This window comes from Cydia splendana, chromosome 19, assembly GCF_910591565.1.
Source record: "Cydia splendana chromosome 19, ilCydSple1.2, whole genome shotgun sequence".
NCBI classification, from domain to species: Eukaryota; Metazoa; Arthropoda; class Insecta; order Lepidoptera; family Tortricidae; genus Cydia; species Cydia splendana.
Genome location: NC_085978.1, coordinates 11,751,465 through 11,767,680, shown reverse-complemented (window position 1 = coordinate 11,767,680; position 16,216 = coordinate 11,751,465). Strand labels below are relative to the sequence as shown.

Here is a 16,216-nt window from a genome sequence, read left to right as displayed (position 1 = left end):
TTGTTTCTTATTTTTCTAAGCAGCCAAATATTGTATCATTTAAGAACGTAAATGAAAATTATTAATTTACAACTACAATACGTTTCTTTTTTTATTGTAATATGTAGTTAATTATATTTAAATTAACTATGTTAAGAAATATTGAATGAACTATAGTTTTCACCGCACCTAGTTATTCATAAGACCTCCTATTCTCTCCCATTCAGCACAAATCACATTTGAAGTTTTTATCTTTTCCATTATGATATTTATATTTAGTCACAACGATAATCAATTGGCAAAATCGCAAGAAAATGCCCAACACGACACGACCACGAGATCGACTAATTCATCAATTACATGAGCGAAATGGTGAATTAATCCGTACAATAGTGCTAAAGCCGAGACGGAAACATTTCTGAATTAACCTTATCAGAATATGCGAAAATTCAATTAGAATTTGCAGTGCTGCCTTTAATGTTGTCGTGCTATGCATTTTGAATTGTGAACAACGCAGTTGATTATTGGTTAGATATGCGTTTTTTTTACAAGTTTTTTCGAATTTTAATTGATAAAAAGCTGCTCCATGGCACGAACTGTACCTTTATGATGACGGGAAGAAAATATGAAAAAAAAAAAAAAAACACGGAATGTTTGCAAATAGTGTGGTAAATGAGTGTTAAGGTACGCGGGATGAGTCACCTTGGGATCGACGGGCACCGCCGCCTGCGCCGACGCCGTGGTCGTGCAGCTCGCCACCACCTCCGGACTGGTGATGCAACTAAACGGTATAGCGGAATCGACCTGCGGACATATGGAACACTTAGAAATTTGGATTTTTCAAAGGTAACACAATGACTATAGCGCAAATTCCTACCTCTTTCGTGGTAGCTTTGCTGGGCAGCTTTGTACTATCGCTTTGCGTTATGTTATCGAAAAAAAGCTTTTTAAGCGCGTTTCTAATGATGTCTTTCTTCCTGTTCGAGTTCTCGTTGTGCGGCTTTCTGGCGAGGCGGGCGGTTATTTTGTCTTTTTTCTTCTTTGGCAGCTTGGCCGTGGAGTCGAGAGCGACGAGCGGCGGTTTGGCCTCACTGGGTTTAATGTCTACGGTGTTATCTATGTTACTGGGGGATGTGAGTAAGCGTTTGTAAAGCGTTAGGAAATAGGAAGCGTTGACCGGCAGGTCCTGCGCGTAGTCGGATGTTCTGGCCCGCCTCATGTCCACCATTTCTGTGCCGCTAGTTTCAGAGTCCTTATCATCAAAGCAGTCCATTTCAGAGACTGGATTAAGCGCTCTTTCAACTGTTAGTATAAATGGATTTATGATTGGTGTTTCAACTTTTGGCATCTCTTGGTCTTCTTCTGGTTGTTCAGTATTTTTAGAAAACTCTGTTTCGGGAATAGAAGTCTCGTTATGCTCATAATGGGAGTTGTTTGATTCTATAGCTCGAAGTAATCGCTGTTGATTCGCCATGAATAGTGAAAATTCATTAGAGTTTTCAGTTTCAGGAGAACTTTGCATTGAAACCATTTCAACATTTGTGTGTTCGACTTCAGGTTTAGTATTATCTGCGTCAGTTCGAGATTCGTCTTTTTTTGTCATAATCATTTCAACGAAACTAATGTTGTCATCGTTAGCGTTGCGCTGATTTTCTTCATCAGCCACCATTTTAACAAAATCAAAGAAGCTTTTTTGAGTTATTTGTTTTGTTCCCATTTCAACGTCTTTAATGTCTTTATTGTCCTCTATTGTAGGGTGTTCTTTCAGTTCAGCGTTTTCTATTATAGGGGTTTCCTTCTCTTCAGCCTTTTCTATCTTAGTTAGTTCAATATTATTTTGAGAATTTTCTTTCATAATAACAAGGTCTGTGTCTTTTTCTAGTTGTGTTTTTTCCATCCGAGGCTTTTCCTGATCGTTATCCTTGTTACTTTTATCCTCAATATTATTTCGTTTTGATGAGTTACGACTAACTTCGGATTTTAGAGTCCGAGGCGAAGATGACCTAGTTTTCCCTGCACTACTAGTTTCACTATGATTCATTTTACTTCGTTTATCAGGTTTACTACTATCAGGCTTGGCCGGTGCAGGTTTATCAGTGACGGCATTGACATTCGCATGGCGTTCATTTCTATTACGCGTATTACGATTAGATTTATCTTTATTCTTATCGCGGGCGTCACTAGTGCCTGGGTTTTGATAATTTTTATCGATATTAACGTGCAAAGATGGCCCTATCGACATACTCCTAACGTTCTTAGGATTACAACATACTAAAGACGGCGCGACTAAGTCTTTTCCTACACGCTCACGATATGCTTGTCTAGCCATAGCTTCCTCAACATCTTTTACATCTAACATTTTAGGTATGTCATGATACATATCTGAATAATTTTTCGTTTCATAAGGGTTTTCACTAGCTACCGGAATGTATTTATCTCTAGATACTAAAGTAAGGCGCGACGTAACGATATAATTTTTAGGTAATTTGACAGGACTCCGATGTGGCGAGTTTTGATAGTAATCGTCGATTTGTTCGTTTTTATAGAAGTCTTTGCTGTTGAGCATAGCGCCGCTCAGGCGATCCAGCGGTGCATTGTAAGCCTCGAGACCTCGATACCATTTGTCGACACACGCATTGTCGTGCCAGAAGCTTCTATCTCTGTCTCCCGCGGGGTCCGGGGGGCGGGCGCTCCTCCCTCTGGGGTCTCTAGCCGTCAGTGGCGTGACACGGCGGGCCGGCTCCGGGCCGCGCGGTCGGGGGGTGTTACCTGGTGTCTGGGGAGGGGGGGTACGCACCTGGTTGGAGGCGGTGGTGGTGGTGACCGCGCGGCCCGAGCACACGCTGCCGCTGCCGATCTCCAGCGTCGCACGCGCCGTGTACATCGGGAACACCGGCTTGCTCCGCCTGCAACACCATCAGTCACCGGTCAGCGGTCACCACACGAGACCAATACTATCGCGCAGCGGTGTTTTACTATGCAAAAATTAGGAATTAGGATTATTTATGTTTAAGATACATACATTTTTGAATTGTCGAATTACAACTTGTTTGCAACTTTCTTGCTGTACTAATAGGTTATAAATTATACCTACTAGGATATAAATCAGTCACATGCAGGCAAATCTTTCAACTGAACCAGAAACCAATACGTAACGGTCAGAATAATTAAGAAGTATTTTTTCAATATTTTATGTGACTTCTAACATAGCATCGTCGGCTGGGGTTGACGCAGCGCAACGTCGCCAGCGCCGCGTACTGCGGCCGCCCCGCACTCACCTGTTGAGCGCGTCGGGGTCGGGGCAGTGCGCCTCGCTGGCGGACACGCGGCGCTCGGCCAGCGGGCTGGGGTTGACGCAGCGCACCGTCGCCACGTACTGGCCGCCCCGCACTCACCTGTTGAGCGCGTCGGTGTCGGGGCAGTGCGCGTCGCTGGCGGACACGCGGTGCTCGGCCAGCGGGCTGGGGTTGACGCAGCGCACCGTCGCCACGTACTGGCCGCCCCGCACTCACCTGTTGAGCGCGTCGGTGTCGGGGCAGTGCGCGTCGCTGGCGGACACGCGGCGCTCGGCCAGCGGGCTGGGGTTGACGCAGCGCACCGTCGCCACGTACTCCGCGCCGCCCACTGTGCTCGCCACCGCGCCGCGCATCGGCTCTTCGCTTAGAAGAAACGCTGTAGACAACCAACGTTAAGTTCTTGTCAGTGTAAGTTCTATTCCTGTCACATCCCTTGGGACTAAAGCAGGCTGTGACTGCCACCTACACCGATTCCGATCGCGTAGGAGACAACTGACGTCAGTGTTACGGTGGAGAGTGTAATGTAATGAGATACAATGTGAATTAGTACGACAGCGTAATACGGCGTAATCATTTATGGATATTGGTGGTATTGGTGGTTGAATGTTTATTAAATACTATAGGTACTAAGTATAGGGCTAGGTTGTCTGTATATATCCACCAACGACTGCATTATATTTACATACATCGTTTATTACCTAACTAGGCAAATATTCGCACTTTGGTTATTTATTACCTACAAATTTAAACTAATAAGTACCCCTAATTACTCAAATGTCCATAGTTCACTGGCCACCTAATTTATCAATATATCGGCTATCTTAGATAAGGATATAATTAAATCTGACCAGTCACTTTGTGTATGCAATATAAAATTTGGTAAAGCGGGAGTGCAAAGGTAGACCACCTGTTGAAAGCAGACGTGTGAAAAGTGGTCACTCTAGCGTGATGCACGAGAGCCTCATTAGCTAACGAGCTACACTGACTACCCGCAAACCGGACTGACGAACGGGCTCGTCAAACTGTGTGAGCCGTGTCGTGTCCAAGGTATATTTCTAGTTTTGCTAATACGAAGCGAACGAAATACGATCTTCAGTGGCACAAAATGGACCAGAAAGTAAATCTTGGTGTAAAATGTAATAGATCTTTAGTAGCGCGACGGTAACTGGCTTTTTTCAGTGGCATATTCCAAACAGTAATTTTCAATGTCCAGAAACAATGCCCTCGTGGACGAATCGGCCTCTCGCCCACGGCCTCTTGGCGGCGCACTTGAGCCCCCGCGGGAGGCAACCCTTTTTATTATATTTTGAATACACATTGAAAGAAAAGGGCCTCGCAGATGCCTTCGCCCACGCCTTGATTAGTTCATCCTACGCCACTGGACAGAAACTTGCACATCTGAGGGCCTACCGTGTACACCGACGTTCGCAAATTGCGAACATCATTTTCTTTTACTCCAATTTTGGCGTAATTATTTATTTATTTATTTTATTTTTTAATTAGAGTGTTTCTTCGATTTTCGCGGTTATAGCGCTGTAGTCAGTCATGAAAAGAGCAGATGGTATAGCATACGTACAGGTGTCGACGCCGGAGGGCAGGCTGCCGCCGTGGATGGCGCGCGCGGACACGGACGCGGGCGGGTGATGGCTGTGTCTGGCGCGGCGCGGGGCCGGCTCGGCCGCCAGCGCGGCCACGAGGTCCTGCAGCGAGTTGGAGTGCGGCAGCGCGCGCCGCCCGCGCCCGCCGCCGCGCCGCGCGCGCCCGCCGCCGAGCCGCGCCGCCGCCTCGCACGCCTGCTCGTCCTGTTCGTCCTGCTCCACTTCCTCGAGGAGCTCCTGCAACAACATTACAATCTAGGTAATGACTATTTACACGCTGAGGAAATCGGTATTACTACCAGGAATCCTTTCAAACACAGATTTTTTTCGTCTTACTCAACTGTGTCAGCGGCTTGCATATTTAAGGTTCTATAGGAATGTTGCCGTTTTCTCGTATGTGATGATTTACGCACCGTACGGTGTCAACCGTATAGTCTAAATCCGAACAGTTAAGAAAAATCATGAAAACTGTGTGACACGAATTATTTCACTCAAAGTGTACACCTCTTATTAAGTACTTTAACCGTTTCGGTAATCTGTTTTCATCTTATCATACTCATAGTACCCAGTCATTTAACTCTACAATTAACTACCGGCGCTTGGTGAAGAAAAAATCTTAGCTCGTTAGAAAGATAGGTTACGGTTATTATGATAAAATAACGATTTGTATGCGTGACTATGGAATCATTAATACCAAAAAGAATAGATGGTATAGAGGGGTCCTGTCATTGTAAATTTTGTAGTCACTGTAAATTTACTGCCATCTATCGACACACGACTAAAACTCAAAATGAAAACGTATAAAGTTATCAAAAAATGTATATACAGTAGAGTCCGGTTATAACGACGCCCAAGGGACCGCTGATATTACGTCGTACTAACCGGACGTCGTACAAAACGAACTACCAATTTTAATGTATTTTTTAATCAAAATAATTACATCATTTTGTATTTATTAATACTTATAAGACAATCAAATAAAAAAAAAAAGTTTATTTTTTAATATTTATTTACGTTAGTATTACGACACCTTGTCTTAAATGAAGAGACTTGTGTGTTTAGAAGAAGCCACTTTTCAAGGTACGCGTACTCACTCGTCATCCGCAAATTACTCGAATCCCGTAGAATAAAAAGTCTTGGGGAACTAGTCAAGATGACGTTGTTTTATCACATAGTTCCTATGGCCACCTCCTGTGTCCATCATCAGATCAGCTGGAAGGTACCAAAATATTGCATTGTCACCCAACTTACATAATTATGTATGTGAAGTTTAAGCTCAATTGAATAATGGGAATTGTTTTATTTAGTTTGCAAGATTACGAAAAGTCACATGACTATTTCATCCTGCTCCGTATAGGCAAAAGAGGGAGAGTTGGGTGCGCGGGACGGAGTAAGCTTCTTACCAACAACTTACTTATAAAAACTACGTCGCTCGTCGTTGTAACCGAACTTGACGGACGGATTTTGAGTCAATTTCCGTCGTTAAAAGCGATCGGTCGTTATAAGCGGAGTCGTAATAAACGGTTGTGCTTTCATAGCAACTTGTACTAAAACCAAACAAGTGCCTATACTTACGTCGCTATAAGCGGTTGGTTGTTATATGCGAAGTCGTACTAACCGGACTCTACTGTATATGGATAAATGATTTTATTATTTTTATATCATTTTGATCCATGTTCATTCACTGATATCTATGTGTTAAAATTGTTAAATATGAAACGGTGTCGTCACGCCATCTAGCTGAGGATAGGCTAAAGGTGTGTGCGGCATCTATTCGAGAATGACTTTTACTTGAATTCCGAGGCACGTTTTTTCCTTAGACTTTATTCGTCTTATACGAAGTTACATATGTCTTTGTTAATACTAAGGAAAAAGGCTTATCTAAGTTACAGCCGATTATTAACTGTCATCGGGTATTCATAGTATTATCAAAATGTAGTTTTGTGGAGCATTGTCCTTAACAAAAAGTTGTAACTTATTGTGTAATAAATAACTAAAATAATAATAATATTACCTACTAAAAGCGTGGATATTGTGAATTACTGTAATAATTATATGATTTATCAAAGGCTGATACTTAATAATCAAATTACATGTTAATGTTTTAATTATTAGTAAGATGATTACTCTAATTAGAAAAAAAACCGGGCAAGTGCGAGTCGGACTCGCGCACGAAGGGTTCCGTACCATAATGCAAAAAAACGAAAAAAAAAAGCAAAAAAAAACGGTCACCCATCCAAGTACTGACCACTCCCGACGTTGCTTAACTTTGGTCAAAAATCACGTTTGTTGTATGGGACCCCCATTTAAATCTTTATTTTATTCTGTTTTTAGTATTTGCTGTTATAGCGGCAACAGAAATACATCATCTGTGAAAATTTCAACTGTCTAGCTATCACGGTTCGTGAGATACAGCCTGGTGACAGACAGACGGACGGACGGACGGACGGACGGACGGACGGAACCCTAAAAATGGCACCAGATGTGATAATATGTACATATATGTATACCATCATATCTTCTGGGTTTTGGAAAATAATTATTCGCATTCAGTGTATGTTCACAATAAATGGAAAATGAATCGTGGTTTGACAAGTTTGCAAATGTAAATCTAAGCCTATACTCAAGTTCGAGGAATGTATAAACCTAAATGTCTCATTTCTTCACATTCGCATGCCTGTTTTTAGTACAATAATAACTCTTGTTATAATTTCCAAGTAATGTAATTGCGTAAGCCGGCGCCAATCGTCGTGTCGCGTTGGTATGTAGCGTATTGTACCTACCTAACTACCTAGGTACTTCTGTACGTACATACCTACATATTGCGGATTTGGCTGAGACAGCCAGATAAGTACTCGTAACCTTTTCTGACCGGAACTGCCAAATATGTGCTACATAGGTATAACAAGTTTTGTCTTTTTCGGTTTCAAAATATAGAAAAAAGTGCGTCTTAAGCGAAAAGCATATTATGTGGTAAATCATATTAAGCGGGTTCTACAGGGCCTACTGTACTACAAAAATAAAATGTGCACAATAATATTAATATAACTCATTTTGCAATTTTGTAAGGCGTAAGAACAAAAAAATAAACAGTTTTGTTTTTTAATAAATAATTCGATGCATTATTAAATCCGTGTATGACCCAATAAGGTGTCTAATTATTTATGCGTTCTTCTTGTTTTACCTTTAAATTTTTATTTTGGAGAATTAATACATCCACGACTTTATTCTTTACCTTTTCATAAAATAGGTATCGATTATGATATCCAAACTGCTTTAACACGAACTGAAACCTCTAAAATCTCACAACCAAATCGTGTTTTACTAGTGTGTTCCGGAAACAATAAAATGTTGTATAATGCGTTTCCTGTCAATATTTTCTGCTTGAGCAACATGCCAAAATCAACAAAACTGAGGTAAAGCATTTGAAATTCAGAGCTATAAAAGAATTCATTTCACAATCTTACCACAAAGTCGTATCTCCTGAAATGAAATGAAATGCGTTGTAATATTTGAGCCACGAGTGACTGGGGCCATTAAAAACTCATGGCAAAGATCACAACGCAAGATAATTGATAAGGTTGTGCTGGCAAGCCGGCTTGCAAGCTGGAGCCAGCCAAACTCCAATCGGACCAACAACAGTTAACGAAGTGACTTGGTGTTTTGCCAATTTGATAGGAAATACAACAATTGCTACATATGTCAGGAGTTTAAGGGTAGGTATAACCCCACACCGGTGCTTGAGACGTGGTGATAATCGTCGCTGCATCTGTTGCGTAAGTGCGTATACCGCGGCGCAGAGTCAATATTTTTTTATTCCTGAGTTGACCCTAAGGCTAAAATCAAAGTAGATTGTATAAGAGATGTCAAGTCACAGTTTTGAATGATTCACGGTTAGTTTCACTAGACTAATATCTTAGATTTTAAACAATACAAAAGGTAATCACGGTTCATATCCCGGTCGATATAAATCTAGATATAAAATCAAAGAAGTATTCGTACTTTAAATTTGTAATCTGATGCTGATGGTATCTACAAAACAATGGTGGTCAAAAGTTTACATTAGACAATCCAGTTGTAACTGTTACAAAGTACAGCAAACTAAGGCACAATTTTTCATACATTTTGCCTATCCTTTACGAATAAAAACTTATTGTTAAAACTAAGCAGACCAGAGAAGGGAACTAGGGTATTTAGTTGCGTGCCAAATACGGAGGATTCCCGGGGCGGTATGGTATTCCCGCTGCGCAAACATCGGACTTTACAGGCCAGTCACGATTACGCTGGTTTACCTGAGAGCTCGGCGCTCGACTCGCTAGCATCCGCATAATCATAGAATTAAATATATGCGTCGGGAAGACGGCAATAACAGAAAAAGTTGCGCAAGATTTATTTGATATAATGTCCTGTCTAATTATTTAACCTTTTCGACGCCGTGTCAAACACAAAAGCTGTCACTCGGACGCCACGTCACCGAAGTGTCAAAACTTAAATTGAACTTTATGCATATGCACGTAGGTCTATGTTGCTCTGTGGTCTGTGACCGATTAATCCGTCTTTGTCGTTGGACCTGCGGTGCGGATATATCGGTAATTGGCGCCCAAAAGGTTAAATAATCGCGATAAATCAATATCTGTACTGACCTTTGCCACAGCGATATGTCAACAATGCAACGCACTGTAAATAAGGTGCTATAATTTGCAATGTTACAGTCAGCGTCAACAGTTTCTTTCGCCTTGTTACAATGACATACGGGTGCAGTGTAAAGTGTCATTCTATGGAACTTGCTAACTATGTAAACAAAAGTCCCTAGTAAATTCATCATTCAGAGACAATTTCAATATGGCGGTTCGTTAACCCATTCAGGGCCAGCGACTCAGCGTATGGGTCATGCTCAAACAGTTCCGCAGGGCCAGTGACTCACATGTGAGTCCTGAATAAATTCTGATTTAAACTTAAACGAAACGTAATTTGATGTAATAACGTAAGTATCATATAAGCTAACAACCATTTCTATAGAAATGGTTGTTAGCTTATATGATACTTACGTTAAAAAAACGTGTTTTAATAAACGTGTTTTAATAATAATTTTTTATCCTAATATGCCTTATAAGGCATATTAGGATAAAAAATTATAAACACGTTTTTTTTAATGAAAACAGGGTCTCGAATATTCAAGTTTGATTTACTATCAGTGCAATATAGTAAATATACTGAAATTCTAGATACATAATGCGATGCAAGAAAACAGAAAGATCTATATTTAAAAAATACAAAAAATATATATATTTCAGAAGTTATTGACATGGCTCAAGGTATGGGTCACCGTGGCCTGGCGCTACTTGTAAAAACTACTAATGTTTCCGTAGCAGGCTAAAATAAACTTTATTGGCTGGTTTTAAAGCTTATTTCATGTTGAAGCTGTTTGATATTGTACCATTTTACAACTGATTACTGTTTGGATGATGGTAAGCAACAATTTGTAGGAACCAAGCCGTAGTATAATAATATTTTGTTTTGTATGAGGGGTAAGGCAACGAGGATTTTCTCCCACTGTACTTTTATGTCATAATATTTGGTGATCGTTGTATTGTATCTTAGGCAATTACCTACTAACAATGATGTTAAGGTTAATTTTTTTTCGTTTCAATATAGAACAAGGCGGTTGAAACAGTCACCACTAACTAATATGTATTGTATTACAAATAGTTTGTGACAAATATTTACAAGTTTTTTCAAACATCGTGGTTTCTACGGCAGATTAGAAAGTAAGTACTATAATACATTTTAAGTTGTCTATTGTTACTAATATAATGGCGTTTACCAAAACAAAGATACATGACCGACCAGGTGTAAGCTTATCGGACACACTTGGACAATAAACAAGGAATGCATCCGAGCGGCGGCGGCGGTATTATCTTTCATGTGGTATTTGTCACAAGAGTTCAAGATGTGATTCATCCCATCCCCCATTAGAGATGTATTTTGGAGTAACATGGAAAATATTATTTAGTCACGATTTATTCGTTGGCGACTTTATACTCCTCCTGTGCTGTTTAGTGATTTCGTATTTTGTGACCATGGCTATGGATTACCGGAATTTGAACCCGCCTAACCTGACCGACTGTGCTATGAACTGGATCGGGATATCGGGAAACGGGTCTAGTTTAACTTCCATGATTTGCCCCAAAAAACAACAACAAAAAACACGGCAAGTTAAATAGAATCAGACCAAGCTAAGTTGGCAGCGATTTTGATAGCACAGGCTGAGTACCTAAGTGTAATTTAAATGTCAAACTTATATGAAATTATGACGTTTAACTTAACACTTGCACAGGCTGAGCTATAAAAATTGCTGCCAACTTAGCTTGGTCAGACATTAAAAGCTTGTAGAAAGTAAAAATATTCACTCCTACAAACTGCAATAATTAGTTTCTTTTTTGATAGGCACAGAAAATCGGTGGTTAGTAAAAATGTTGCATAATGCTGTCCAACTGGCCGGCTTCATAAGCGGCGATTTATTTACCGTTCGCGCCAGGCTCGAGACCCATAAGCTGAGTCATACGTTTTAGCTAAAAACGGTTTGTATGGTGGCCTGGCGTATTGTGTACGCTCGGCGGTTCGTGGCCATGAATGGGTTAACATAGTTAGCAAGTTCCATAGAATGACACTTTAATCGCTCAATCAGACATACCGGGGGGCGGGGACGCCAAGGTATTCACAAATATCTGAAGAAAGCCTCTATTATCAAGACGTTAAAGTGCATGTTCATATATTTTTGAGCAGCTTGGTCGCTCCGAAATATATGACGGCGATTGTATTTGGGTATAGAGTACTAGTATCGATTATGGATGACAGAGTTAACATACAGTGTTGATAACAGCCAAACCAACTAGATTCTACTAAAGGACACCCTACTCTAGCGTCTTTTGAGCGTCAGTGTCTAGTAAGCGCTATCAAAGAGAATAGATGGTATAGAGGGGTCCTGTCATAGTAAATTTTGTAGTCACATTAAATTTACTGCCATCTATCGACACACGACTAAAACTCAAAATGAAAACGTATAAAATGATCAAAAAAATGTATCTCAAAGAGTTGATTTCTGTCTTTTCACTTATTTAGAATTATCCACGAGTTCAACTGTTATGGACTTCGAGCAACACCGGCTTCCGACACATCGGAAGGGAGGGGCCCAAGCGATATCTCACCGTACAAATCTTTCTGCCATTTTTCGTGGGGGGAAAGGTGCACACAGTCGCACTTCTCACACACTTACATACAAAATCCAATCTGTAATGACGACACAAATACATAGAAAATGACACACGTCAAAGACAAATCTTGCAAACCTCGATCTCTTTTTGTGTACGGACGAGTGACAATTGTCACAACACGCACACTAACACATTTTCGTTGAAGTATTGTATTCTGAGAGATGAGAAGTCGGATTTGTCGCTCGACCGATCCGCAATTTGTACTGAGCGAGCAAAATCGATAAATCCAACAATTACATGAGACTAAAATATAATAATTGTGTTTGAATGTAATTAAACGTATGATATGTAAAACAAAATATTACATGTGAAATGTAACACTTTCTTTTTGTAAATTTGATGTCCCCGACCTCTTTTTATAACAAAAAACCGAGCAAACAGGCATTTTTGTGCAGCAGTGTTCTCGCGCGCGTCTGGACTCGGTCTAGTGAAAAATCCAAGTGCAACTAGTTTTATTACCCGCGCTAGATTAGATTGACGCGCTAATCTTGTACCTCGGCAGAGGGGAAATAGTGCGAATGCCGCCTCCCTTCCGTGTTGCTCGAAGGTTATGGAAATGAGTAAGAGTTTTAGAACAATTAGAATTTCGAAATAGAATCCCAAATTAAATTTACCATAACAATTTGCAGGTATATAGCTTTTATATTTAGAAGTCGGGCAATTAATTCAACGTGAGTTGAGATTTTAAGGTTGCCACAGGAATAAACACATTACACAACTTTGTTGTGAAATAGGAGGCATAAATACATAAAAGGTAAAAGGATGACGTTTTACGATTGTCGTAATTATCCAATCCTGATTAAAGACCTTAAATAATTAATAGATCTTTATATTTTTGATGAGAGCTTTATTGTCAATCTGTAATTACCTGTCCTGCCCATCGTAGTCTAGAATTCGAATTAACTCGATGGGTTTACAGAAAGTAGGTACAGAAAAGACACCGTGAAGTGAATGGATGGAGATGCCGGTAGTCTATTCCGGGACTGTAAAGGGGCCCACTGATTAAACAGTCCGCCGGACGGTATCGGCCTGTCAGTTAGAACAAAATTTTGACAGTTCCGAACAACTGACAGGCCGATGCCGTCCGGCGGACTGTTAATCAGTGGGCCCCTTTATTCATTCTGTATTCCGTGTCCTTTAAGGCCATCCCACACTAGCGTCTTGTGAGCGTTGGCCGTCTAGTCAGCAAATGGCGTCGCTACGCAGTTCCGTTCCGCCAACGTTGCGTCGAGCAGCTGCCACAAGTTGACTAGAAGCGACGCTTGGGAGACGCTTAGTGTGGGGTCACTCTAAAGTGCAAACAGACTATACTGTTTTGTTGTCTTTGCAAAAATACAGCGAAACTCCATCCGAACGTTTATATCGGCTACCATTTATATTTAGTTATATCCTCAGCTACACTGCTTCGGAGCGGCGGCGTCAATCGCTGTCCATCGTCTAGCGTAGAGGTAAATAAAACTTAAAAAGAAAAGCCAGGCGGAGTAGAAATTATGCGTATATATGTTTTCTCAAAGACATCAGTGGGCTAAGAATGCTGTGTGAATTTGTTTAATGGTTTGAAGAGCCACAATCCTACTTACAAACGGCCGCATGGTCGCGAGCCGCGGTTCGCTGACCCCAGATCCGTCGTATACGTTTTTCTACATTATTGTTATTGTTAGTTTACCTTGAACAGACTGCTCTTGCCCTCGCGGTCCTTGGGGCACTTGTAGGTGATGGCCTCATCCAGCAGCGCGCGCAACTGTCCGTCGTCTAGTGTCTCCACGTGTTTGTTGTTCTGCAACAATACAACAAACTTTGTTAACTTGGTCATATTAATTTATTCCCCAACTTTGCAAGATTCTTTGTAAGTAACGTACCAACGAAACGCATTCTCAGTCACATTGTATATGATACCTACCTAGGTAATATGTGATTTAACATATTTTCGTTAACAACACACTACACCGCCGCATGTCAGAGCGGCGCCATACATTTTGTTTTCGGCACATCTGCACAGTCGCCTGGTGGCAAGTAAAAGCTACTAAAGACCGCATGTTTTACCTACTGAATGCTTGACTATATCGTCTATATCCCACCGGGCCGCCATATTTCAGAATACCGTATAAAGACCGTCCATGCATTTCTTAGTTTTTTGAGAACAAAACAGAGAAATGAACTAGGAAGACAACAGAATGGCATCCATCAATAGGTTTTAAAAGGAACCAAGTTGGCTTAGACCTGCAAGAGATAGAGAGAAAATGGAAATCATTAGAGGAGGGTTTTGTTGACAGACAAGCTGTTGTTGCAGAATCCAATCGGAAAAGAATATGTTTCCTACTGTAGAACAGCAGTAAAGGCTTACTTTATTTCTATTTTATAAAAAGGACCCAATCACATAGTGATTGCCACACGACGGCTGCAGGTGGAAGAATCTAGATGACGATCCTCGCAATGGATTGACGCATGCTGAATTATATTCGAGCCAAATTAAGTTAGTTAGTCTAGTAAAGGGGCCCACTGATTAGCAGTTCGCCGGACGATATCAGCCTGTCAGTTAGACGCAAAATTTCACAGCTCCGAACAACTGACAGGCTGATATCGTCCGGCTAACTGATAATCTGTGGCCCCCTTAAGTACTGTAAGTAGTCCGTTTGAATTGTTTTAATAAATAACCTCGGCGGAACATTACCGATTCCGATTACCTTACACTTACATTATAAAGTTGACAAAACATTTCATTCTACAGCTGTCAAGGCCATCAATTTCAATAAAAAACACAATTAACTTAATACAAACTGTCCACGCATGTGGACAATACGGCAAAACAGCAGTCTCAACATTAATGTCAAGGCTAGAAAGTAATCACAGTGTATTCCAGCATCAGCTTATCAAAACAGCCGAGATTGACTTCAGCGAACCACTGTAAAAGAACCGAGCTGCACAACAAATGCGTATGCAGTATGCACCACAGCTACGTATTCCTGAATACGCTGGTAGTAATAGCTACTTGTAATGAGAGTTATTTATGTAAGCAGTCGGATCACTTGCGTGACAAGGCTTAGAGATGCCCCGTACTATAAGACCGTCTTCCGAACTTCGGCGTGTATTCAACTCTATGGCTGCTGCTTGACGTATTGTTGGTGCAACTGCGCAGCTTTTCCATATAGCGCTGTCTAGACGCCGGCGCTCAAAAGACGCCAGCGTGGGGTGATCCACAGCAGATCGTAGCGTAGACACAGTAGGGCTACCGCCAATACCGAAAATCGTCAATTGCGGGCATTTTTCTCTGTCACTCTAATTACGCCTTCATTGGAGTAAAAGAGTAAGATCCCCGCAATTTGCGAATTTCGGTTTTCGCGGTAGCCCCTCTGGCCTGCCCCCGTAACGTAATGAGTAGAAGAGACCCGTCGCTACGCAGTTGCGCCAACTAAACGTACTGGGAGAATTTGGAGATCAATCTGTCATTGGTTCACTTGCCCCGGCGCGGCGTCTCTATTACGCTTTGAGAATAGTCCCGCTGTTATCAAATGGACCAACGTTCACGGACACGCTCTCGCCCATCGGAGACAACCGATTGTAAACCTTATTTTTATTAGATAAATTTTAAAGTTAAGTGTTTCGTTTAAAGGGTTAACTACATGAAATTCTGTGACACTTTGAATTGAATCTTATCACATTTATAATTATTATAACAGTAATGTTATGTAAAATGGTAAGGTTTTATGTTATTTATGTAATGACCTAGACCTCAAACACTGTGAAAAAAAGAAACTAAAGACCCCCAAATTTATAGCGGCGGCTATCGGTGAAGTACCTACAACAAATCCTTCACAAGATTCACTAAATTAGTATGGGACTATTGGGATAGTCTGGTTACGAGGCGTTAAAATACGCTCCATCTTATGATTAGATAGGTAATTTACCTGTGCCCGCGGACAAGTATACAAGGTCAAGGTCATAAAATTAAAATATTGGGGGAAAATTGCTAATATACATGTAGTTTATATAATTAGATAATTGCTATACGGATGTACGTAAAAATATGATAAAGGTAGGTATAAGCGAACACACAACTAATTATTTATTA

General features: G+C 41.0%; 1 protein-coding gene across 2 annotated transcripts in view; it reads right to left on the bottom strand.

Annotated features, from left to right (window-relative positions):
* Positions 1 to 16,216, bottom strand: part of LOC134800042 (nucleolar protein dao-5-like) — a 74,963-nt gene that overhangs the window by 12,051 nt on the left and 46,696 nt on the right. The window contains exons 2-6 of one of the 2 annotated variants that reach the window (XM_063772488.1): positions 13,814 to 13,924; positions 4,852 to 5,110; positions 3,492 to 3,651; positions 857 to 2,885; positions 682 to 783 (exon numbers count right to left, since the gene is read on the bottom strand). In XM_063772488.1, the coding sequence (XP_063628558.1) occupies positions 682 to 783; positions 857 to 2,885; positions 3,492 to 3,651; positions 4,852 to 5,110; positions 13,814 to 13,924 (2,661 nt within the window). The remainder of the gene's footprint in view (positions 1 to 681; positions 784 to 856; positions 2,886 to 3,491; positions 3,652 to 4,851; positions 5,111 to 13,813; positions 13,925 to 16,216) is intronic. The other variant, XM_063772490.1, reaches the window with a different exon arrangement.